Source organism: Bombina bombina, chromosome 1 (assembly GCF_027579735.1).
Source record: "Bombina bombina isolate aBomBom1 chromosome 1, aBomBom1.pri, whole genome shotgun sequence".
In the NCBI taxonomy this organism is placed as follows: Eukaryota; Metazoa; Chordata; class Amphibia; order Anura; family Bombinatoridae; genus Bombina; species Bombina bombina.
The window spans coordinates 473,367,423-473,393,341 of record NC_069499.1 but is presented as its reverse complement, the minus strand read 5'-3'; the positions used below and the strand labels follow the sequence as shown (position 1 = coordinate 473,393,341).

The 25,919-nt window shown below is 38.3% G+C and overlaps 1 protein-coding gene across 3 annotated transcripts in view; it reads right to left on the bottom strand.

The window, feature by feature from the left end:
* RBM45 (RNA binding motif protein 45) overlaps nt 1–12,779 on the bottom strand; it is a 53,387-nt gene extending 40,608 nt beyond the window's left edge. The window contains exons 1-4 of one of the 3 annotated variants that reach the window (XM_053698500.1): nt 12,377–12,779; nt 8,781–8,903; nt 3,996–4,122; nt 3,754–3,891 (exon numbers count right to left, since the gene is read on the bottom strand). In XM_053698500.1, the coding sequence (XP_053554475.1) occupies nt 3,754–3,891; nt 3,996–4,122; nt 8,781–8,903; nt 12,377–12,655 (667 nt within the window). In that variant the 5' untranslated portion in view covers nt 12,656–12,779. The remainder of the gene's footprint in view (nt 1–3,753; nt 3,892–3,995; nt 4,123–8,780; nt 8,904–12,376) is intronic. The other 2 variants (XM_053698499.1, XM_053698498.1) reach the window with 2 other exon arrangements.
* Nucleotides 12,780–25,919: the final 13,140 nt, after the last annotated feature.

Below are 25,919 nucleotides of genomic sequence, written 5' to 3'. Positions count from 1 at the left end.
GTATGTGAAGGTAAGCATCCTTTAAATCCACTGTGGTCATGTACTGACCCTTTTGGATCATGGGTAAAATTGTCCGAATAGTTTCCATTTTGAACGATGGAACTCTTAGGAATTTGTTTAGGATCTTTAAATCCAAGATTGGCCTGAAAGTTCCCTCTTTTTTGGGAACCACAAACAGATTTGAATAAAACCCTTGTCCTTGTTCCAACCGCGGAACCGGATGGATCACTCCCATTAATAAAAGATCTTGTACGCAGCGTAGAAACGCCTCTTTCTTTATTTGGTTTGTTGACAACCTTGACAGATGAAATCTCCCTCTTGGGGGAGAGAATTTGAAGTCTAGAAGGTATCCCTGAGATATGATCTCTAACGCCCAGGGATCCTGGACATCTCTTGCCCAAGCCTGGGCGAAGAGAGAAAGTCTGCCCCCCACTAGATCCGTTCCCGGATCGGGGGCCCTCGATTCATGCTGTCTTAGGGGCAGCAGCAGGTTTCCTGGCCTGCTTGCCCTTGTTCCAGGACTGGTTAGGTCTCCAGCCTTGTCTGTAGCGAGCAACAGCTCCTTCCTGTTTTGGTGCAGAGGAAGTTGATGCTGCTCCTGCTTTGAAATTACGAAAGGAACGAAAATTAGACTGTCTAGCCTTAGGTTTGGCTCTGTCTTGAGGCAGGGCATGGCCTTTACCTCCTGTAATGTCAGCGATAATTTCTTTCAACCCGGGCCCGAATAAGGTCTGCCCTTTGAAAGGTATATTAAGCAATTTAGATTTAGAAGTAACGTCAGCTGACCAGGATTTTAGCCACAGTGCTCTGCGTGCCTGAATGGCGAATCCGGAATTCTTAGCCGTAAGTTTAGTTAAATGTACTACGGCATCTGAAATAAATGAGTTAGCTAACTTAAGGGCTTTAAGCTTGTGTGTAATCTCATCTAATGGAGCTGATTCAAGTGTCTCTTCCAGAGACTCAAACCAAAATGCTGCTGCAGCCGTGACAGGCGCAATGCATGCAAGAGGTTGCAATATAAAACCTTGTTGAACAAACATTTTCTTAAGGTAACCCTCTAACTTTTTATCCATTGGATCTGAAAAGGCACAGCTATCCTCCACCGGGATAGTGGTACGCTTAGCTAAAGTAGAAACTGCTCCCTCCACCTTAGGGACCGTTTGCCATAAGTCCCGTGTGGTGGCGTCTATTGGAAACATCTTTCTAAATATCGGAGGGGGTGAGAACGGCACACCGGGTCTATCCCACTCCTTAGTAACAATTTCAGTAAGTCTCTTAGGTATAGGAAAAACGTCAGTACTCGCCGGTACCGCAAAATATTTATCCAACCTACACATTTTCTCTGGTATTGCAACTGTGTTACAATCATTCAGAGCCGCTAACACCTCCCCTAGTAATACACGGAGGTTTTCCAGCTTAAATTTAAAATTTGAAATATCTGAATCCAGTTTGTTTGGATCAGAACCGTCACCCGCAGAATGAAGCTCTCCGTCCTCATGTTCTGCAAATTGTGACGCAGTGTCTGACATGGCCCTAATATTATCAGCGCACTCTGTTCTCACCCCAGAGTGATCACGCTTACCTCTTAGTTCTGGTAATTTAGCCAAAACTTCAGTCATAACAGTAGCCATATCCTGTAATGTAATTTGTAATGGCCGCCCAGATGTACTCGGCGCTACAATATCACGCACCTCCCGAGCAGGAGATGCAGGTACTGACACGTGAGGCGAGTTAGTCGGCATAACTCTCCCCTCGTTGTTTGGTGAAATATGTTCAATTTGTACAGATTGACTTTTATTTAAAGTAGCATCAATACAGTTAGTACATAAATTTCTATTGGGCTCCACTTTGGCTTTAGCACATATAGCACAGATATCTTCCTCTGAATCAGACATGTTTAACACACTAGCAAATAAACTAGCAACTTGGAAATACTTTTCAAGTAATTTACTATAATATGAAAACGTACTGTGCCTATAAGAAGAAGCACAGAAAAAGTTATGACAGTTGAAAATGAATAAACTGAAAAGTTATAGCATCAAATCTTTGTAAAAAACACAATTTAGGCAAAGGATTGCTCCCATTAGCAAAGGATAACTAACCCTGATAGCAGAAAAAAAAAAAAAATACAGAAATAAACGTTTTTTTTTTTTATCACAGTCAACTACAATCTCACAGCTCTGCTGTGAGTGATTACCTCCCTCAAAACAAGTTTTGAAGACCCCTGAGTTCTGTAGAGATGAACCGGATCATGCAGGGAAGACAATAAACTTCTGACTGAATTTTTTGATGCGTAGCAAAAGCGCCAAAAAAAGGCCCCTTCCCCTCACACATAACAGTGAGAGAGATCAGTAAACTGTCATAAATTAAATAAAACGACTGCCAAGTGGAAAAAAATAGTGCCCAAAACATTTTTTCACCCAGTACCTCAGAAAATTAAACGATTTTACATGCCAGCAAAAAACGTTTAACATTAATAAATTGAGTGTTATTAAAAAGCCTGTTGCTAGTCCCTGCAAATTAGGCTAAAGTTTTATGCATACAGTATAATTCCAGTGAAGTGCCATTCCCCAGAATACTGAAGTGTAAAATATACATACATGACAGCCTGATACCAGTTGCTGCTACTGCATTTAAGGCTGAGTTTACATTATATCGGTATGGCAGAATTTTCTCATCAATTCCATTGTCAGAAAATAATAAGCTGCTACATACCTCTTTGCAGATTAATCTGCCCGCTGTCCCCTGATCTGAAGTTTACCTCTCCTCAGATGGCCGAGAAACAGCAATATGATCTTAACTACTCCGGCTAAAATCATAGAAAAACTCAGGTAGATTCTTCTTCAAATTCTACCAGAGAAGGAATAACACACTCCGGTGCTATTATAAAATAACAAACTTTTGATTGAAGGTATGAAACTAAGTATAATCACCACAGTCCTCTCACACATCCTATCTATTCGTTGGGTGCAAGAAAATGACTGGTAAGGGCAGTTAGGGGAGGAGCTATATAGCAGCTCTGCTGGGTGAATCCTCTTGCACTTCCTGTTGGGGAGGAGTTAATATCCCATAAGTAATGGATGATCCGTGGACTGGATACACTTAACAAGAGAAAATTACCTTTTTCTTCTTTTTACTGCTACAGCAGCTTCCCCCACCTAGAGATCCTCTATTCACACGTCAACAATGACTAATCCGGCTTCCTCCAATCACAGCTGTCCTCCCAGGGTAGTCATTGCCTGAGGCCATGCTGTGATTGGAGGATGCCGGATTGGTCTTTGCCGACGGCTGCTTTGTAAACTTTGATGAATGTAAGTGCCCCGTTTTTAATGGTATTTTTAAAAAATGTGCTTTCATTCATTAAAGTTTACCTTCACTTTAAGGCTAAATCAAAATGGTAAATTACATAACAAACCTAGCACACTTACACAAATCACTTTTTATCACATTCTAATAACCACTATAAGATATGCGAACCCTGCAGATTTTTCAAGCAGGTATATAAAGTAGTGGACACTTTTTAATAGTGAATAGTCATTTAGTGTCCCCATACAACAGACAATCTGTTTTTGCTGAATTACATCTTCTGACTTACAATGTATTGGTTTTATAAGCAATTTGTGTAAAAAGTATTTTTTAAGCAAAACGTTTTAAATGTTACATTTTATAAAGTATTATGCTACACTTAAATTAAAAATACAATAAATAACGATGCTAAAAAACCGCCAATATTATTCTGTTAACAATACTGACCATAAGAATACATTGCAGCTGTTGTAGGGTCATGCAGCATAGGTTCTGCTGCTTGCGTCTGCAGCCTTGCAGTGCTGTGATAATCAGGCTCAGCAGACCCCCCTTTATTTTTGGGTTCAGCCAGGATTGCCTTAAAACCTAGGAAGAAAATCTCATTTTAAATATGTAATAAAACTTTTGATGAAACAACTATATTAAACGCCTGTGAAAAATAAAAAAAAATAAAAAAAATGTATGCTTACTTCGATCACAGTTTTCAATTGCAATGGCAGCTTGAGATGGCTTCAGGTATCGCACGTATCCCAAACCTTTACTTTCACCAGTGCTCTTGTTTTTAATAATCGAACAATACTCGATATGTCCATATTGCTTTTTTAATAAAAAGATAAATATAAGAAATTGTAAGCTAAGGTCACTTTAATCACAATACTCATTAAATAGTCTTGAGCATATTTACACAGACAGAATATGTAAAAGTATGATTAATTATAATAAATATCATCTACATACAATCACAAAAAAAAAAGAAAGTTAAAGGGAGAGTCTACATAAAAATGTTATTGTTTAAAAAGATAGACAATCCCTTTAATACCCATTCCCCAGTTTTGCATAACCAACTCTGTTCTATTAAAAAAAGAGATAGTAAACCCAGTTATTATATTTCATGATTCAGATTGAGCATGCAATTTTAAGCAAATTTCTAATTTACTCCTATTATCATTTTTTCTTTGCTCTCTTGGAATCTTTATTTAAAAAAGCAAGATTGAAAGCTTTGGAGCCGGCCTCTTTTTGGTTCAATACCCTGGATAGGGCTTGCTGATTGGTGGCTGCATTTAGTCATCCAATCAGCAAGCACAACCCAGGTTCTGAACCTAAAATGGGCTGGCTCCAAAGCTTTTATTCCTGCTTTTTAAAATAAAGATAACAAGAGTACAAAGAAAGTTGCTTAAAATTGCATGCTCTATCTGAATCATGAAAGAAAAAAAATTGGGTTTGGTATCCCTTTAATATACTTTTTACCTCTGTGATTACCTTGTATCTAAGCCTCTGGAGACTGCCCCCTAATCTCAGTGCTTTTTACAGACTTGCATTTTAGCCAATAAAAGTAAAGACAATAAGGGTTAATTGCAGTGGGGTTCTCTGGTCAGTTGGGTTGCAGTTAAACTGCAGAGGGAGGATTAAGAGCAGCTTTTGCAACTGTGTAACCGAGAGAAAGAACCATTGGGGTATTTTATGGTGGGTGAGGTTTCAAATAAAGAGAACGAAGAAAGTTGCTTAAAATTGCATGCTCTATCCGAATCGTGAAAGTAAAAAAAAATTGGGTTTAGTATCCCTTTAACACACTTTTTACCTCTGTGATTACCTTGTATCTAAGCCTCTGGAGACTGCCCCCTAATCTCAATGCTTTTTACAGACTTGCATTTTAACCAATTAGAGTTGGTTCATGAATAACTAATAAAGTGAGCACAATGTTTATGCATATGGAATACATGAACTAGCACGGTGTGACTGTAAATAGCTAATAAAATGCACTGAGATAAGAGGCAGCCGGCAGGGGCGTTATCTATCTTTTTAAACAGTAAAAAAAAATCAAGTAGCCTGTCCCTTTAAATGGGACAATGTACACTAGATTTTTCTGTGCATAAATGTTTTGTAGATGATCTATTTATATAGACCATACAGGTTTTTTAAAATGTAAAGTTTTGCTTATTTTTAAATAACATTGTGCTGATGTTCGGACTCGTAACTAAGTCACAACATTTTAGATGTATACTGATGTCTACAGTCTCCAACTTGCTCCTGCCTGTGTAAACAGTCTTTCGATATGCAGGGGAGGGGGTGGTGTCTGTCCTTTTTGCTTTCCATTCCATCACAGTGGGTGTCCCAGCCTAACCTAATCAACAGTGCTAAACTGGGAGCTTCTAAATATGTATTTAAAAGGTTTTATACTGGAATTTTATATTAGCATTTGTGTATATTCTTCTTATATAGTAGTGTCTATCACATGCAGTTATATGAAAATTGGTGTATAACGTCCCTTTAAAAGGGACATAAATATTAAATGATTTGCAATGTTCTTCAAAAATCAGAGTTGAAGGGTACTTCAATATATTTTAAATTTGAATAAAATGTACAGGTAGAAAACCCTTTATCAAAGTGCTTGGGACCGGAAAAGGTTTGGATCTCGGAATAGTTTGGATTTTGGAATATTTGCATCTTTAAAAGGGCGCAGTTTGGAGAGAATATGGAACCAATTTTAAACAACAATATCTTATGTCATTTAGGCAATATTTACATTTCATAATACAGCTTATTCATGCAACCTAAAAGGTAGTTTTATATCATTTGTAATACTTGTGTATACATAGTACCATCAGAAAGACAGTACAGTACTGTAATCAGTAAGGTAATATTTGTAGTTTTAATTAAAGATTTGCATTTTAAAAACACAAAAAAAAAAAAACTAACCAAAGACACAGGCAGAGAAGATTGTGAATCACATGCAGGGAAAAATAGTTTTTTTAAATATTAATTTCAAAATTTTGGACATCAAAATAAGTTTGTATTTTGGAGTTCTGGATTTGCACCTGTACTTGGATTTCCAAACATTCTGCTAAAATGTATAACTGTTCAAATATATAAAGCACATTCAGACAATAGAGGTCTCCTGCTAGTGCATCCTCTACTCTCAAGTTAAGACATGTAGAAAAACATCTCTAGCACAGTTTAACTGAAGCAGTAACAACGTTTAGTAGCTGTGTTTATTGTACTTGAAGTTATATAGACTAATCTGTATGAAGGAGGGATTGCGCAGGAGTCTAGATCATAAATAGGAAGCCATTGTAACTATGAGGTGTGCTGGCAGGTCACATGTGGAGTTCATGTCTGCTACAATAAAAGTAAAGGCAATCAGGGTTAATTGCAGTGGGGTTCTCTGGTTAGTTGGGTTGCAGTTAAACTGCAGAGGGAGGATCAAGGGCAGCTTTTGCAACTGTGTAACCGAGAGAAAGAACCATTGGGGTATTTTATGGTGGGTGAGGTTGCAATTAGGTTTGTTTGTGCTGGGTGTGGACAGATAAGAAACACTTATGTTTAAACTAAGCTGGGGGGTTTAATCAATGCAAGCTGCCTCACATAACAGAGACGGTTTCTAATGCTATTATATCATAGGAAATATTTTTTGGGAGTGGCTATACTGCTTCATTCAACTTTTGAGCAACTCAAGTATAATGACTCGCAGTGTAGTATCTGCATAAATTCTTGCATCAAGCTATCTAAATGTGTGTGTAGTAACTACACTTGGGTACACAGATTGATTAAAAAGGATCCCAACATTGTGATGACAATCTTTAACCCCTTCCCGCCGTTAGGACGTTTCATGCTGTCCTAACGTTCCACTGTACTGAAGCAGCTACTGCTTCCTAACTGGGATTGCGGACTGTAGAGTGTGCCTAGCGCCACAGGCAATCCCCCCAGACCCAATCCCATCATTGAAATCATGCGATCGCATGTACAATCGCGTGATTTCAAATTTTTTAACTTATTTGTAACAAATAAGTACTGGCAGGAAGGGGTTAAAGACAATTATATTTGAAGCAAATTTTCCTAAGACTAATAATTTAAAAAACAATAACAATGAATGTTTAAAAGATGTTGTTAAAAATACAACATTTATAATATTGGTCATCTGTGGACTGTTCACAGCTGAGTACAATAATATTTGTTAGTCCAGATGCAAGTCAGTAAATACTAGACTCTTGTGGGGTGTTAGAACACATACAAACTGATGGGCACATAGGGGCTCCCATGAGACCAGGTGATCACTATTGCCACAGTGATCTTCTGGCTATTAAAACTTATGTAGGTTTTTTATTGGGTATATCAATATATCATTTATTTGCGTGTAGGGGCTCCCATGAGCCTCTATTCACATTTATTCACACTAGGTAATCAATATTACCACAGTGGTCACCTGGTGATTAAAACTTATAAAGGGGCTTTATTATAAAAAGTGATATATGGGCTTTATAGCAAATAGCCATGGGGGTATTTAGGCCTTTTTGACGGTCTATTATAAGAATGAGTATTACATTTGTGCATTAGCACTTTTCAGAGCAGAATTATTTTGGTGCAAAATCACCACAATAAGATCTGTGCAAATCGGTGTATAATCTTGCACCAGAATCAATCCAACTCTAAAAAGAGCTAAATAGCGCTTACTTCCGCAAGTCTAAAAGTGTATTTAAAATGTGTGTTTAATTTCACATGGCCAATGCACAGTGTTTGAATGAGCAGGCAATTGCCTTCAAACTGTGGTCTTAAGGGAGCTAAGAACGGGGCAAATTATGTCACCACAACCGGTATATCCCCAAACTCCCCAGTCAATGCCGACCACTTGGCCACCTCATATGTGGGGGTAAGTGTTGTGGTGAGGGGGTGCAATGAGCGCTGAAATCCCCCGGGATGACAAGTGGTCATCATCCACACTAAAAGGGTTAAAGGCAAAATTGAAACCAAGAAGCAAAATTTTATACATTATGGATTATTCAATGAAAGAAATCACATTCTACAATGCCTTATTAAATATAATACATTTTCATAAACAGTCATACAACTTAAAGCCCATTAAAGGACCAGTCAACACTGTAGATTTGAATAATCAACAAATGCATGATAACAAGGCAATGCAATAGCACTTATTTTGAACTTCAAATGAGTAGTGGATTTTGTTTCTGACAATTTTAAAAGTTATGTCTTTTTCCACTCCCCTCTGTACCATGTGACAGCCATCAGCCAATCACAAATGCATACACGTACCATGTGACAGCCATCAGCCATTCAAAAATGCATACACACTTATTCTTGCACATGCTCAGTAGGAGCTGGTGACTTAAAAAGTTTAAATATAAAAAGACTGTGCACATTTTGTTAATGGAAGTAAATTGGAAAGTTGTTTAAAATTGCATGCACTATCTGAATAATGAAAGTTTAATTTTGATTGAGTGTCCCTTTAACTATACTGATACCTTGAATGTTTCTTTCAGATCATCCTCTGAATAAGATTTTGGGATCATTACAAATATTCTGGTAAGTTCTTCATCTTCCACATCCCTGTGATTTGAAGAGCCTCGTGACTGTGCAATGAACACCTAGGAAAAGGGAAATATAGGTTATTACCCCAGAACATTAAAGAGACAGTCTAATGCACAGCAACACATAATGTAAACATAATAAACATACTTTGGCAACTTTCTAAATAAGTGTTTTTATAAACGTTCCACTCTACATATCAGTTATATGTGTATTATGTATTCTAGCATCCAGAAAGACAAGGTAATTAAAAGTCAGCCGTTGCCCTCAGGGTTTGCCAACTACTGATCTAAATCACTTGATCCACTAATAGAGAAGTAATCCCTAACTATTTACAAAACATGCAGTATTAGACTATTACGAAGATCCCAATGTATTGCATGGGATAACCTTTAACTGCTATTATATATTCTGTGTATCAAATTAAACAGGTTTTATACAGGTTTGAAAAGTTCTTTATTTTATTTAGAACAAAGTTCCAATTTTCTTCTATTATCAAATTTGTTTCATTGTTTTAGTTTTCTTTTGTTGAGGGAGCATGAAAAGCTTTACTGGTAGCTAGCTGAACACATCAAATGACTGGAAGCATACAGATGCATCCACCAATCAGAAGCTAGTAGTGCATTGCTACTCCTGAACATGCTTCTTTTCAACAAAGATACCAAAAGAACGGAGCAAGTTAGTTAATAGAAATAAATTGGAAAGTTGTTTAAAATGTCATGCTTTGACTCTTTAAACTTTAATTTGGACTTTACTGTCCCTTTAAAAAAAGGACACACGTTCTTTATATACGCATAATATATATCAGCAATTAAACACTGTTGCAAAAACCATTTTTACTGTTATTTTGTTAGCAAAATAAGCATTTTCATGCAGTATTTTCCTTTTAAACACCAATAAATATGATTAAGCTACTATAGTGATATAAACCATTACTATATAGAATGTTAATAGTGTTAGTTATGTGGAGTCTGCAATATGCACTGCCATTTAAAATATTCACAAATGTAATTCCATTTATATTACTGAAAAGGGCGCAGCAAATAAAAATAAAAGACTACATATAAATAAAGATTTTGTGTTATGGTCTGAAAGTGTTTCATATCCTTTTACGACGCTTCTTCCTGTTTCTGTGAGACTATTTGATGGTTAAACATAATACATTTTCTTATCAGTTTAGATTACAACACAAACTTTGCCAGGGTGGACAAACGAGAGCACATTCTAATTACAAGACTTTTCTGAGCAGTTGATACAAATTAAAGGCACGTGCAATCCAATTTTTTTTTCTTTTGTGATTCAGAGAGACTATAGAACTTAAAAAAAAGTTTTCAATTTACTTCTATTATCAAATTTATTTTGTTCTCATGGTATTCTTTGTTGAAGAGATCTAGATAGGTAGCGTGCCCATTTCGGAAGCACATGACAGGAAGCATAGCTGCCACCTACAGTTCATGCAAGTGCTTTTTAAAGGATACCAAAAGAACAAGATAAATGTGATAAAAGAAGTAAATTGGAAAGTGTTTTTTTTTTTTTTTTAATACTCTGAACGATAAATTAATTTTGGGGCTTGTATGTTGTAACATACCAGTTAAATGAGAGTATCTGAATATTGACACTTCGTTTGCTGCAGTTTTTTCAGTTGCCAAACTTCCCCCACCACTTGAATTAGTTGGAGGAACCAATTTAGACAAACAACTAGAGTAGACAAGGAATTTGCTAGCAAAATTCCCATTGTTGTGCAGTACCTTGTTTTATCACATCTGCTGAGGCCGTTTAGAAAAGCATGTAATCATAAAGGACCAGCAAATACAGTAGATTGGCATAATCAATAAATACACAATAAAAAGACAATGCAATAGCACTTAGTCTGAACTTCAAATGTTTAGTAAATTTTTTTTCTGACAAATTTCAGTTATGTCTATTTCCACTCCACCTGTATCATGTGACAGCCATCAACCAATCACAAATGGGTTCACAAACCAATCACAAATGCATATATGTATATTCTGTTAATTCTAGCACATGCTCAGTAGGAGCTGGTGACTCAAAAAGTGTAAACATAGAAAGACAGTGTACATTTTATTTATGGAAGTAAATTTAAAAAAAAAAAAAAATTGCATGCTCTATCTGAATCATGAAACTATTTATTCTTTGTTGAAAGCTAAACCTAGGTAGGCTCATTTGCCAATTCCTTAGCCCTTGAAGGCCCCCTCTTAGCTAAATGCATTTTGATAGTGTTTCACAACTAGAGGTCGTTAGTTCATGTGTGCCATATAGATAACATTGTGCTCATGCCCGTGGAATTACCTAGGAGTCAGCACTGATTGGCTAAAATGCAAGTCTGTCAAAAGAACTGAAATAAGGGGGCAATCTGCAGAGGCTTAGATACAAGGTAATCACAGGGACAAAAAGTTTATTAATATAACTGTTGGTTATCCAAAACTGAGGTGTGGGTAATAAAGGGATTATATATATTTTTAAACAATAGAAATTCTGGTGTAGACAGTCCCTTTAAGTCAGCAACTGATTTGACCACACATGGGACATACAAAACCTCTGTACATAGCCTCAATTCAGCCACATCAAATACAGCACCTGCTCATAGAGCTGTTGGAGGCATGCATTACCTTGGGTATCAGACAAAGTGAGTCTTACTGCTAATGTGATACATTCCACCATTGACTCAATGAACAAGTATAATGTCTGAATTTTGTGGGCATGAAGGATATGTTCTGTCCACCCATCACAGTAAAAGTTATCTCTGAAACACTGATAGCTTTATCTAGCAGCATTTTTTTTTGTATACACTAGTGAGCTGTGGAAAATTATCAGTTCCATGGAAAAAAGGTGGACTTATCTGCTGTACTTATGTACCCAGCTCTACAGAATTTGGCGGTGCTTTACAAATAAATGATATTAATCTGCTGTCTATGCAAACCCTATAGATATGCCCCAACCTTTAACCAAATTAATTGTTCCAGTTACCCTAGAGAGATGTATACAAACATATACTATAGTTGCCATTAGTTTATCTTTATTACATGTAGTATGAGTTGAAAAGACTAATGATAACCAACACTGACCCCTGGACCAGACTCAGCAGCAGTAGGAGTCCCCAGGAGTGGCGGCACCTGCGGGGGGCATTAGCCCCCTCCCCAGGAGTGGCGGCACCTGCGGGGGGCATTATCCCCCTCCCCAGGAGTGGCACCATGACCCCCAGAACGGTCACAAGCATCAGCATTATCCCAACAAGCCGCCGCCCCCCCCCCCCCCCAAAAAAAAAAAAAAAAAACAGGCGCCAGTAGCAGCATTTAGAATCCAACACTGGGAAGAGATACAGCATTATATCCCAGGTCTATCACATACCTCCCAAGGACAAGCGCGAGCATTAACATTAGCCTCCCCAAAACTAGCACACGCAGCATCACCCCACCCAAGACTAGTACAGACAGCGGCATTAGCTCCACGCCCAGAACTCATAAAAGCATCGGCGCCCCACTACGAAATGTAGAGAGGCCCAGACCCTCACCTTTATAGGCTTGCTGCTCTCGCTCAGGCACCGGCCATGCATCTCCTCCATAGCCCGACAGGCTTGTGAGGACTTGGCATACTTAACGAAAGCGATACCCTTTGATTCTTTAGTCTGTTTATCTTTAACAACCCAGATGTCTTGGATGTCACCGAAATCAGAGAATCTCTCCCGTATCACATCCTCCGTAACCAATTTACTGACTACCAGAAATATTCGGCTGTTTGGAGGATCGTCCAGATTACCCACTGAGGGCCGGAACCCGCTGTTCTCTTCCATAGCGCCTGACAATACTATAATACGCGTACTAACACACAAAGCAAATCAAGCCAGCTCTCCTCCAATAACAACGGCACTGTAAACTGCTAGACACACGACTTGTTCCGGTAGATTTTTTTTGTTCTAACCTGCTTATTTCGTGAGCAGCGACACATGCTGATGGGAGTAAGGAATTACATCCTAAAGATTCCTAACGGGGCGACTACATGTCTGCTTCATAAGGATCGCACATTACTGGCTCTGATGGTTAGGTTAAATTACTATGGCAGAAGAAAGCGTTTTAAATTAGCAGCCACTGTTGATCCTTATGTATACAATGTTGCAACTTGGAGAAACTGTACAGGCAGCTTGTAGAAATTAAACTGAACTGCTGTTAGGGCACTTGTTGACATACTAAATTGGTTCAATTTTGCTGTGAAACTCTGCAATGCCATTAGTTACTAACCATTAACCCCCTTTCCTATTAACCCCTGCAATGCCAAGATTAGTCTCCCTGCGACTATATTAACCTATCTTTCACTTTTACCCACCATTATAAATACATTTGATACATTGACCCTTTCCGGACTGCAAATTACATATCACATTTCTCCTGTGTAGTATCTTAACCCATGCAATGCCAATATTAGTCACCCTGCAAGAACTAGATTAACTCATTTTCCCCTTATTCCTTACTTGAACTACATTTCCTACCTTAATTCTTTCCATAAAGCAAACTAAGAATTATTTTTCTTCTGTGTCATCTCAATTATGGAAATCCCTCAACTCATACAGCAGCTCATATTCAATCCCCCAGACACACACACACCGCACACAACAACCCCTATGCAAATACACACATTACACACACTACAACCACTATATAAGCAGAGAACGGGTTAATAGCAGCAAAGGGCATACAGTTATTTGAGGTCATTTTAAAGTTTTGCATAATGGATAACAACCCCCACCCCCCAAAGAATTAATAGTGTAAGACGCATCTGAAGGCATGAAAGGGTTAGTGTCACAGGGCACATTACTAGTTCAAGAAAACTGAAAGAAGGGGTTAACTTCACAGGTTATCATGCAGTCTGGTTGCTTGCAACATTGTATAAACATTGTGTTAACAGTGGCAGTACTGCGAATAAAAAAATCTAAAATACAAAATTGGGAAAATGCTCCTAATAAAAGATGCTAAAATAAGAAACTGCCCTGGGACTGGGAAAGGTTTGGATTTTGGAATATTTGCATCTGTAAAAGGGAACGACTTTGAGAGGTGATAGAACCAAGTGTAAATAACAATATCAAGTTATTTAGGTAATATTTACATGTCATAATACAGCTTAGAAGTGCAACCTAAAGTTAATTTATATCATTTGTAATACTGTTGTATACATATTACCACCAGAAAGATAGCACAGTACTGTAATCAGAAAGGTAATATTTGTTGTTTTAATATTATAGAAAACAAAAATAAAACCAAAAATACGGGTAGAGATAAATGTGACTTACAGCCAGGGAAAAAAAAGTAATTTTTTATCATTTATTTTTTAAGAAAAATATTAATTAAAAAGTTTGGATTTCATAATGTTTGGATTTTAAATTCCAGATTTTGGGATTGGTACCTCTACTAAATTAACATGTTTGCTACCGGGAACTTCAGAGTAACAGAGGAATTTATAGCATTTTTACTATTACTCAGTTTAAATAAAAATAGAGCCTTGTTTTTTTTTTATTTACCTATGAAAAATATATATATTTTTAAAGTAGACAACCCAAGGTATTGATCTAGGCCCATTTTGGTATATTTTATGCCACTATTTGGCCGCCAAATACAATCATATGAAAAATTGTTAACTTTTTCACAAACTTTGGGCTTCAAGTTCTCACTGAAATTATTTACACACAACTGCTATAGTTAGGGTTACCACCTTGGCCATGTTTTCTTGAACACTTATGAGTTACACATGCAGCAGGATGTGCAGAGAGGAAGTGGAACATGAATAACACTGTCCATGGTCACTATTTTGTGCTTTACAGCAGTGTTTTTCAACCAGTGTGCCGCGGCACACTAGTGTGCCGTGAGAGTTCCTCAGGTGTGCCACGGCAGACTGACAACAGTGTGACATATTGTTTAAATTTTGCTTGTTTTTTATTCTGGGCCATTTTCTTATTTTGAGTGAGATGATGACTGAGGGTAACTGCGCAGCGGCAGCTCGCCTCCCTGACCCGTGTTCACACTTGGAAGGAACCCCCACCCACCACAACATGTGTCTAGTGCCGTCTCTACACGCAGCACCAGGCAACACTTCAATCCCCCATGCATGCTGGCGCAGTTTTGCTCCTCCTCGAGAACAGTTCCAGCCAGGTCACGTCACTCACGTTCCTTCTCAGCACAAGGAACATGACCGGTGGACTGGAGACTCACTGGAGAGGAAAAGGGAGCAGGCCAGCCAGCCGGTGCTGTGTGGACTCGGAGTGTGTGCAGGACTAGCGTGGGGGAAGGAGCAGCACTGGCTGTTACAGTCTGGCAGTGGCACAGAAAGAACGTCCATGTGACGAAGTCAGAAGATAGAGAAGGTCTAAATATGGGCAGTGGAGTTTCAGGAGTGTCAGTGTGTAATAAGATAAAAAAAAAAAAAATCCCCAAATTTACTGACTGCTACTGAAATTTACTGTACCAACATTATATCATGTTGTTCGTAATTTGTGTGTGCAGTGCAAGTTGACTGCAGGTCAAATCATATCCTGAAAAAAACATAACCAAGCACCTCCATTATGATTCACTGTTTCAGGAGTGTAACGTTCAAAAAAAGTTCTGAAATTTACTGTTACCACCTTTATATCTTCTTTCTTGGTAATTTGGGTGTGCAAGTTGACTGCTGGTCAAATATCACTAAAAAAGCATAACCAAGCTAGCACCTCCATACTTTTACACAATTTTACTAGAGTTCAGGAGGGAAACGTTTTTAAGATACCCAGAGAAGAAATAGGTCAATAGAATTAAGTAAATTAGTTTATATATGTATTGTATCTGCTGTCTGAATTGTTTTTTTGTCATGTATGTGTATGTGCATGTATGTATGTGTGCGTATGTATGCATTTGTGTGTGTGTGTGTATGTGTGTATATGTATGTGTATGTATGCATGTGTGTATGTATATATGCTTGTGTATATATATATATACACGTATCTGTGTGTGTGTATATATATATACATATATATACATACACAGGGAGTGCAGAATTATTAGGCAAGTTGTATTTTTGAGGATTAATTTTATTATTGAACAACAACCATGTTCTCAATGAACCCAAAAAACTAATTAATATCAAAGCTGAATAGTTTTGGAAGTAGTTTTTAGTTTGTTTTTAGTTATAGCTATTTTAGGGGGATATCTGTGTGTGCAGGTGACTATTACTGTGCATAATTATTAGGTAACTTAACAAAAAACAAATATATACCCATTTCAATTATTTATTTTTACCAGTGAAACCAATATAACATCTCAACATTCACAAATATACATGTCTGACATTCAAAAACAAAACAAAAACAAATCAGTGACCAATATAGCCACCTTTCTTTGCAAGGACACTCAAAAGCATGCCATCCATGGATTCTGTCAGTGTTTTGATCTGTTCACCATCAACATTGCGTGCAGCAGCAACCACAGCCTCCCAGACACTGTTCAGAGAGGTGTACTGTTTTCCCTCCTTGTAAATCTCACATTTGATGATGGACCACAGGTTCTCAATGGGGTTCAGATCAGGTGAACAAGGAGGCCATGTCATTAGATTTTCTTCTTTTATACCCTTTCTTGCCAGCCACGCTGTGGAGTACTTGGACGCGTGTGATGGAGCATTGTCCTGCATGAAAATCATGTTTTTCTTGAAGGATGCAGACTTCTTCCTGTACCACTGCTTGAAGAAGGTGTCTTCCAGAAACTGGCAGTAGGACTGGGAGTTGAGCTTGACTCCATCCTCAACCCGAAAAGGCCCCACAAGCTCATCTTTGATGATACCAGCCCAAACCAGTACTCCACCTCCACCTTGCTGGCGTCTGAGTCGGACTGGAGCTCTCTGCCCTTTACCAATCCAGCCATGGGCCCATCCATCTGGCCCATCAAGACTCACTCTCATTTCATCAGTCCATAAAACCTTAGAAAAATCAGTCTTGAGAAATTTCTTGGCCCAGTCTTGACGTTTCAGCTTGTGTGTCTTGTTCAGTGGTGGTCGTCTTTCAGCCTTTCTTACCTTGGCCATGTCTCTGAGTATTGCACACCTTGTGCTTTTGGGCACTCCAGTGATGTTGCAGCTCTGAAATATGGCCAAACTGGTGGCAAGTGGCATTTTGGCAGCTGCACGCTTGACTTTTCTCAGTTCATGGGCAGTTATTTTGCGCCTTGGTTTTTCCACACGCTTCTTGCGACCCTGTTGACTATTTTGAATGAAACGCTTGATTGTTCGATGATCACGCTTCAGAAGCTTTGCAATTTTAAGAGTGCTGCATCCCTCTGCAAGATATCTCACTATTTTTGACTTTTCTGAGCCTGTCAAGTCCTTCTTTTGACCCATTTTGCCAAAGGAAAGGAAGTTGCCTAATAATTATGCACACCTGATATAGGGTGTTGATGTCATTAGACGACACCCCTTCTCATTACAGAGATGCACATCACCTAATATGCTTAATTGGTAGTAGGCTTTCAAGCCTATACAGCTTTGAGTAAGACAACATGCATAAAGAGGATGATGTGGTCAAAATACTAATTTGCCTAATAATTCTGCACTCCCTGTATATATAGTGCTCCACAGATAACACTTTCCCCAGTGCGCGGGTGGGGGGGGGGGGGTAGGACTTTTCCCAGTGCAGGGATGTCCCTCTTTCTAATTTTGAATTATTGAGGGGTATGAGAGAAGATCATCAGGCATCATTTACAAACATGACATATTGACATTCATTCACAGACAATCATTATGATTGTTTGTGAATGAATGTCAATATGTCATGTATAGTTTGTAGGAGGCATGGCATGACAGCACAGTACAGTACAGTGTGTGTATGTATATATATAGTATATATATATATATATATATATATATATATATATATATATATACACACACATATATATATGCTGTATTAGGCTACAATGTGTGATTTTTTAAAATTTTGGGATGGTGGTGTGCTTCAGGATTTTTTAATGTAAAAAAGTGTGCCACGGCAAGAAAAAGGTTGAAAATCACTGGGTTAAACAGTGTCACTATATACAGTAATAGGGGGTCAGACCATCTCACAGACTGTGGGCACAGGGTACCTCCTTTTGCAGACATAATCTGATTCACATTTTTTTTTTCTGTGTTAAATGTTAAAAAAAAGATATGTATCAAATTCATTTTTGTTTTTTTGGGGGGGTCCTTCTTAGATTCTTGCACCTGGGCCCTGTGAATTCTAGTTACGTCTCGGAAAAGCATTGTTGTTCAAACAGAAGAAAATTATAGTTTATATGTAATGTTGAGCTAAAAGAAATAATGTGCTAATTTAAATCAGTGGGTATATGAAATGTAATGCAGACCCTTAGAGTACACATTTAGCAAATATAACTTTGCTTGGTTAAAGATAACATTTACATAACAAGTGCCAATTATTTTCTATATTGCTTTTTTAAACACACACTGTATAGTACATCAAAGATACATTACTATCTCAAAATTGTGGGAAATTATGCACATCATCAAGGGTTAAAAACAAAAAAACACTGAAGTTTGTGCTGCTGCAATCCTTCAACCAACCAACTAATAAAAATGACCTTTCAGTTCCCTCAAAATACTGCAATATAAAAATTATTGAATAGTAAATTAATCAATTAGTATGATTTGAAGCAAGTGTACAATATATTTAAGATGCTCATTAAAACAGCTTTATATTTACAGTATCTACCAACACATATTACATTCTGCCATTAAATCAAGGTGCTAAGATCATCATATATATATATATATATATATATATATATATATATATATATATATATATATATATATATATACAGGGAGTGCAGAATTATTAGGCAAATTAGTATTTTGACCACATCATCCTCTTTATGCATGTTGTCTTACTCCAAGCTGTATAGGCTCGAAAGCCTACTACCAATTAAGCATATTAGGTGATGTGCATCTCTGTAATGAGAAGGGGTGTGGTCTAATGACATCAACACCCTATATCAGGTGTGCATAATTATTAGGCAACTTCCTTTCCTTTGGCAAAATGGGTCAAAAGAAGGACTTGACAGGCTCAGAAAAGTAAAAAATAGTGAGATATCTTGCAGAGGGATGCAGCACTCTTAAAATTGCAAAGCTTCTGAAGCGTGATCATCGAACAATCAAGCGTTTCATTCAAAATAGTCAACAGGGTCGCAAGAAGAGTGTGGAAAAACCAAGGCGCAAAATAACTGCCCATGAACTGAGAAAAGTCAAGCGTGCAGCTGCCAAGATGCCACTTGCCACCAGTTTGGCCATATTTTAGAGCTGCAACATCACTGGAGTGCCCAAAAGCACAAGGTGTGCAATACTCAGAGACATGGCCAAGGTAAGAAAGGCTGATAGACGACCACCACTGAACAAGACACACAAGCTGAAACGTCAAGACTGGGCCAAGAAATATCTCAAGACTGATTTTTCTAAGGTTTTATGGACTGATGAAATGAGAGTGCGTCTTGATGGGCCAGATGGATGGGCCCGTGGCTGGATTGGTAAAGGGCAGAGAGCTCCATTCCGACTCAGACGCCAGCAAGGTGGAGGTGGAGTACTGGTTTGGGCTGGTATCATCAAAGATGAGCTTGTGGGGCCTTTTCGGGTTGAGGATGGAGTCAAGCTCAACTCCCAGTCCTACTGCCAGTTTCTGGAAGACACCTTCTTCAAGCAGTGGTACAGGAAGAAGTCTGCATCCTTCAAGAAAAACATGATTTTCATGCAGGACAATGCTCCATCACACGCATCCAAGTACTCCACAGCGTGGCTAGCAAGAAAGGGTATAAAAGAAGAAAATCTAATGACATGGCCTCCTTGTTCACCTGATCTGAACCCCATTGAGAACCTGTGGTCCATCATCAAATGTGAGATTTACAAGGAGGGAAAACAGTACACCTCTCTGAACAGTGTCTGGGAGGCTGTGGTTGCTGCTGCACACAATGTTGATGGTGAGCAGATCAAAACACTGACAGAATCCATGGATGGCAGGCTTTTGAGTGTCCTTGCAAAGAAAGGTGTCTATATTGGTCACTGATTTGTTTTTGTTTTGTTTTTGAATGTCAGAAATGTATATTTGTGAATGTTGAGATGTTATATTGGTTTCACTGGTAAAAATAAATAATTGAAATGGGTATATATTTGTTTTTTGTTAAGTTGCCTAATAATTATGCACAGTAATAGTCACCTGCACACACAGATAGCCCCCTAAAATAGCTAAAACTAAAAACAAACTAAAAACTACTTCCAAAAATATTCAGCTTTGATATTAATGAGTTTTTTGGGTTCATTGAGAACATGGTTGTTGTTCAATAATAAAATTAATCCTCAAAAATACAACTTGCCTAATAATTCTGCACTCCCTGTATATAAATTTGATCAAAAGATACAGGCACTCACTGGTCTTTGTATTAAAACTAATTCATTTATTGATATAAATTTAAAAAGAGGACATAACGTTTCGGCACATTACTGTGCCTTTGTCAAATGTCACATAGATATAACAAACACCCTAAAATCAATGACAAACAAGTGTGTACATGCACTACCTGCAAAAGGAAAAAGAAACATAAGGTCAGAAGGGGAGGGCATAAATCTAAAAAAAAACAGACAAAAAAGAAATAGACATTTTGTTCAATTTGAGTAATAGACCAATCACAGAGGTGGAGAAAATCTGAGGTTTATCTTTTATCCCTGCTCCTAAAACTGACACTTTTGATAGATTGGTAGATATTCACAGGTTCCAACGTCAGTTGAAACTTAGAGATCACTTCAGGGAATAGGCTTATGTACCTGTACCTTTCAAAAAGACTTCTACCTTTGAACCACCTAACACCCATAATTCTATCAGAAGTTATACACGGTTGCTTAGCCATAGCATCAAGGAAACCATTCAAACACACACCTATTCTAACCTTAACACTGAAGAAACCAAGGCTTTATCTGACGTTAATAATGATACGTCCATAATTATCCGCCCTGCTGATAAGGGCGGATCTATTGTCATACAGGACTATGTGGATTACAGTAAAGAGACACACAGACAGTTATCAGATGTGAATACCTACATGAAATTAAAAGGTAATCCAACCATATCATACAAAAAAGCCATTGACAGTTTTCTCAGGTGTGGCTTTGAGGCAGCTATATTGAATGATCAAGAATTGTCTTTCTTAATTACTGACTATCCGAAGGTACCTGTTTTGTACCTACTACCTAAGGTCCATAAAACACTGATAAATCCACCAGGCAGACCAATTGTGTCTGCCCGGGGTTCCGTCTTGACCAATTTGGCCATCTTTATAGACTCCCACCTCCAATGTGTTGTTAAGAACACTAGGGCTTACTTACAGGATTCCCCTAGTATGATTCAAACACTCAAAGAATATGCAGATTTGCAAAGTGATGATATCCTTGTCACCATGGACGTGGACAGCCTATACACTGTGATCCCCCATATTGAAGGGGTGGAGGCTGTCAGGTCCATGGTGACTGGAAATGTACTCTATAGTGGTCCTCCAATAGAATTTCTATGTGAACTGTTAACCTTCTGCTTGGAGAAAAATTATTTTAAATTTGAGAATGACTACTATCTGCAGGTCGCGGGCACCACCATGGGTTCGAAAGTGGCACCCACTTACGCAAATTTATACATTGCTTGGTATGAGCAGGAGCTGATGAAACCATTTGATCATCCCAATGTGAAACACTACACACGCTACATCGATGATGTCTTCATGGTGTGGAGAGGAGATATTGCGTGAGTGGGTTTCATGTTTGAATTCTATGATTTAAACTTGAATACCATTTAAATACTGTACATTTTTTGGATCTGAGCATTTTTAAGGTTGGTGCCTGTGATGAAGTGTGATTTGGAACATCGTTAGATACGAAACCTATGGATCGTAATTCTTTACTTGATGCTAGAAGCTTTCATCCCAGGCACCAAAAGAAAGGGATCCTCACTTCTCAACTCACCCGGGTCATTAGAAATAATAGTGAGATACCCATGATGCACACCAAACTCAAGGAGATGAGAGAAAAGCTTGTGGATAGAGGCTATGCGAGAGAGGAAATACGAGGAATCCAGGAGAAATTACTTAATACGGATGTTGTCGTGAATACAGATACCATGGTCAAGAATAATTCTGGACAACTGAATATGGTGACCACATATTCACCTACGTGTGAACATTTGACAAAGGCTGTGCGGCGACATTGGCCGGTGGTGGAGACAGATCCCACACTCCCATTTCAGAGGACACCTGCCCCCAGGATAGTGTATCGTAGGGCAAGTAACCTGAGAGACTTGCTGGTTAAATCTGATCCAGTGAAACACTATACCAAGGAGACATGGTTGAAATTGGCCAAGACAGGCTGTTTTCCATGTGGAAGCTGCATCACATGTAATGGTATGCTTAGGGGCAACACATTTCAACATTCGCATAACAACCATAGATCTGAGAAAAACCACCGGCTAACATGCACACGTACATTTGTAATTTATATGTTGATATTCCCATGTTCAAGGGTCTATATCGGTAAAACGGTGACAACTTTTCGGGAAACGAATGGCCAATCATCGATGTACCTTACGTGAGGCCATCACGAATGGTGAATCTGACCAGCCAGTGGCACGCCATTTTTCCAAGTATAAGCATGCTGTTTCAAGCTTAAGATCTATGCTAATTGACCATGTGCCCCCCATGACAAGGGGTGGCAACAGGGCTAAGAAATTACTGCAACTTGAAAGCAGGTGGATTTATCAGTTGGACACCCTAGCCCCAAGGGGCCTTAACACCTCCCTGGACTTTAGTCCTTTCTACTGAAGTGAAGGCCACAGGTTTGAAGGCATGTCTCTTCCACTCTGTCCAGTGAGACTTTAACATCAGTAATGGCATCATTTAATGGGTTCTCATTATCTACTAAAGTTTCTAACATGGGCCATAGAGGCATGGAGCACTGTTGTATTTTTTGTACTTTCATGTCTCTCTATAAATAAGATATACAGTCTTATGGTATATTTCTAACTCTGATTGTGCGGTATATAACATCAGTTATTCATTTAAAAGTGTTACTTATATTTAGTGTCACTATAAACACTTATCATAAGCCATACGATATGTGAAATGTGCATTTGACATATTTTAATATTTTATTCTTTTGATTCACTTGGTATTTGCTGGTACTGGGGCAGACTTATTTGCGATGTTAATGCTATCCTCTGTGGGAATTGCTTTGCACCCTAGCTGGTTGCGCCTTGCCTCATTATGCTTACGATATCTGTAACAGCTTTACTAAGTGTTAAAAGCATACTCTCCTTTTTGCTTGTTCATATACGATCGTGATAGAAACTGTTGGTGTACAGACATTGCTATGACAACGTCGACACTTACGTTATGACGCTCCGCAAGTCGGAACATTTTGATGACGTCATGTCCATGTGCCTGATGGCGATGCTTATGTGATCGCAGTGACTATGTGATAAGTATAAAAGGAGCATGTACACACTTGTTTGTCATTGATTTTAGGGTGTTTGTTATATCTATGTGACATTTAACAAAGACACAGTAATGTGCCGAAACATTATGTCCTCTTTTTAAATTTATATCAATAAATGAATTAGTTTTAATACAAAGACCAGTGAGTGCCTGTATCTTTTGATAGAATTTGGATATCTCTTAGCAGTGCACCGTGGCATGTCTATTGATTGGTGAGATTGTGCTGTCCTTCCTTGGAATATGTATATATATATATATATATATATATATATATATATATATATATATATATATATAAACTCCTTTCAGCAGCTTAAAACCACCAATGCCAACTGCCTGGGTGCAAAAATAACTGCCAATATACACTCAAACAAATGCACTGTGAGTGCATTTGTTTGAGAGTATATATATATATATACCCGTATATATATATATATATATATATATATATATATATATATATATATATATATATATATATATATATATATATATATATATATATATATACAGGGAGTGCATAATTATTAGGCAAGTTGTATTTTTGAGGATTAATTTTATTATTGAACAACAACCATGTTCTCAATGAACCCAAAAAACTCATTAATATAAAAGCTGAATAGTTTTGGAAGTAGTTTTTAGTTTGTTTTTAGTTTTAGCTATTTTAGGGGGATATCTGTGTGTGCAGGTGACTATTACTGTGCATAATTATTAGGCAACTTAACAAAAAACAAATATATACCCATTTCAATTATTTATTTTTACCAGTGAAACCAATATAACATCTCAACATTCACAAATATACATTTCTGACATTCAAAAACAAAACAAAAACAAATCAGTGACCAATATAGCCACCTTTCTTTGCAAGGACACTCAAAAGCCTGCCATCCATGGATTCTGTCAGTGTTTTGATCTGTTCACCATCAACATTGCGTGCAGCAGCAACCACAGCCTCCCAGACACTGTTCAGAGAGGTGTACTGTTTTCCCTCCTTGTAAATCTCACATTTGATGATGGACCACAGGTTCTCAATGGGGTTCAGATCAGGCGAACAAGGAGGCCATGTCATTAGATTTTCTTCTTTTATACCCTTTCTTGCCAGCCACGCTGTGGAGTACTTGGACGCGTGTGATGGAGCATTGTCCTGCATGAAAATCATGTTTTTCTTGAAGGATGCAGACTTCTTCCTGTACCACTGCTTGAAGAAGGTGTCTTCCAGAAACTGGCAGTAGGACTGGGAGTTGAGCTTGACTCCATCCTCAACCCGAAAAGGCCCCACAAGCTCATCTTTGATGATACCAGCCCAAACCAGTACTCCACCTCCACCTTGCTGGCGTCTGAGTCGGACTGGAGCTCTCTGCCCTTTACCAATCCAGCCACGGGCCCATCCATCTGGCCCATCAAGACTCACTCTCATTTAATCAGTCCATAAAACCTTAGAAAAATCAGTCTTGAGATATTTCTTGGCTCAGTCTTGACATTTCAGCTTGTGTGTCTTGTTCAGTGGTGGTCGTCTTTCAGCCTTTCTTACCTTGGCCATGTCTCTGAGTATTGTACACCTTGTGCTTTTGGGCACTCCAGTGATGTTGCAGCTCTGAAATATGGCCAAACTGGTGGCAAGTGGCATCTTGGCAGCTGCACGCTTGACTTTTCTCAGTTCATGGGCAGTTATTTTTCGCCTTGGTTTTTCCACACGCTTCTTGCGACCCTGTTGACTATTTTGAATGAAACGCTTGATTGTTCGATGATCACGCTTCAGAAGCTTTGCAATTTTAAGAGTGCTGCATCCCTCTGCAAGATATCTCACTATTTTTGACTTTTCTGAGCCTGTCAAGTCCTTCTTTTGACCCATTTTGCCAAAGGAAAGGAAGTTGCCTAATAATTATGCACACCTGATATAGGGTGTTGATGTCATTAGACCACACCCCTTCTCATTACAGAGATGCACATCACCTAATATGCTTAATTGGTAGTAGGCTTTCGAGCCTATACAGCTTGGAGTAAGACAACATGCATAAAGAGGATGATGTGGTCAAAATACTCATTTGCCTAATAATTCTGCACTCCCTGTATATATATATATATACTGTGTTTGGAAAAAGCTATATGGGTTTAAATAAACACATGTAATCTGTACACCAGAATCTCACCTGAGCAGGTTATGTACAGCGTTACCAGTGAAGTTCTTCCATGGAGTCACATTGAAATTTGGCCAGCACTGTTGGGGGCACTAGCAGCTCATCAGAAGAGAGGAAGTGTTTAACAACAACCCCAGTGAATCTGCAGACTGCACCCTCTTTTTTAGCTTGCAACAGTCTACTAGGGAGCTTCACTTCTGTACCTCACTGAGCGCCATAAGAGAGCTTTAGTGGTATCCTTCCCCCATATAAAGCACAGCTAAAGCTGCCTGTAACTTTCTTCTACTTTTTGCTGCCATGTAGTGCTCCAGACATGTGCACGCTGCCTACCTAGATATCTCTTCAACAAAGAATAACATGAGAACAAAGCAAATTTGATAATAGAAATATATTGGAA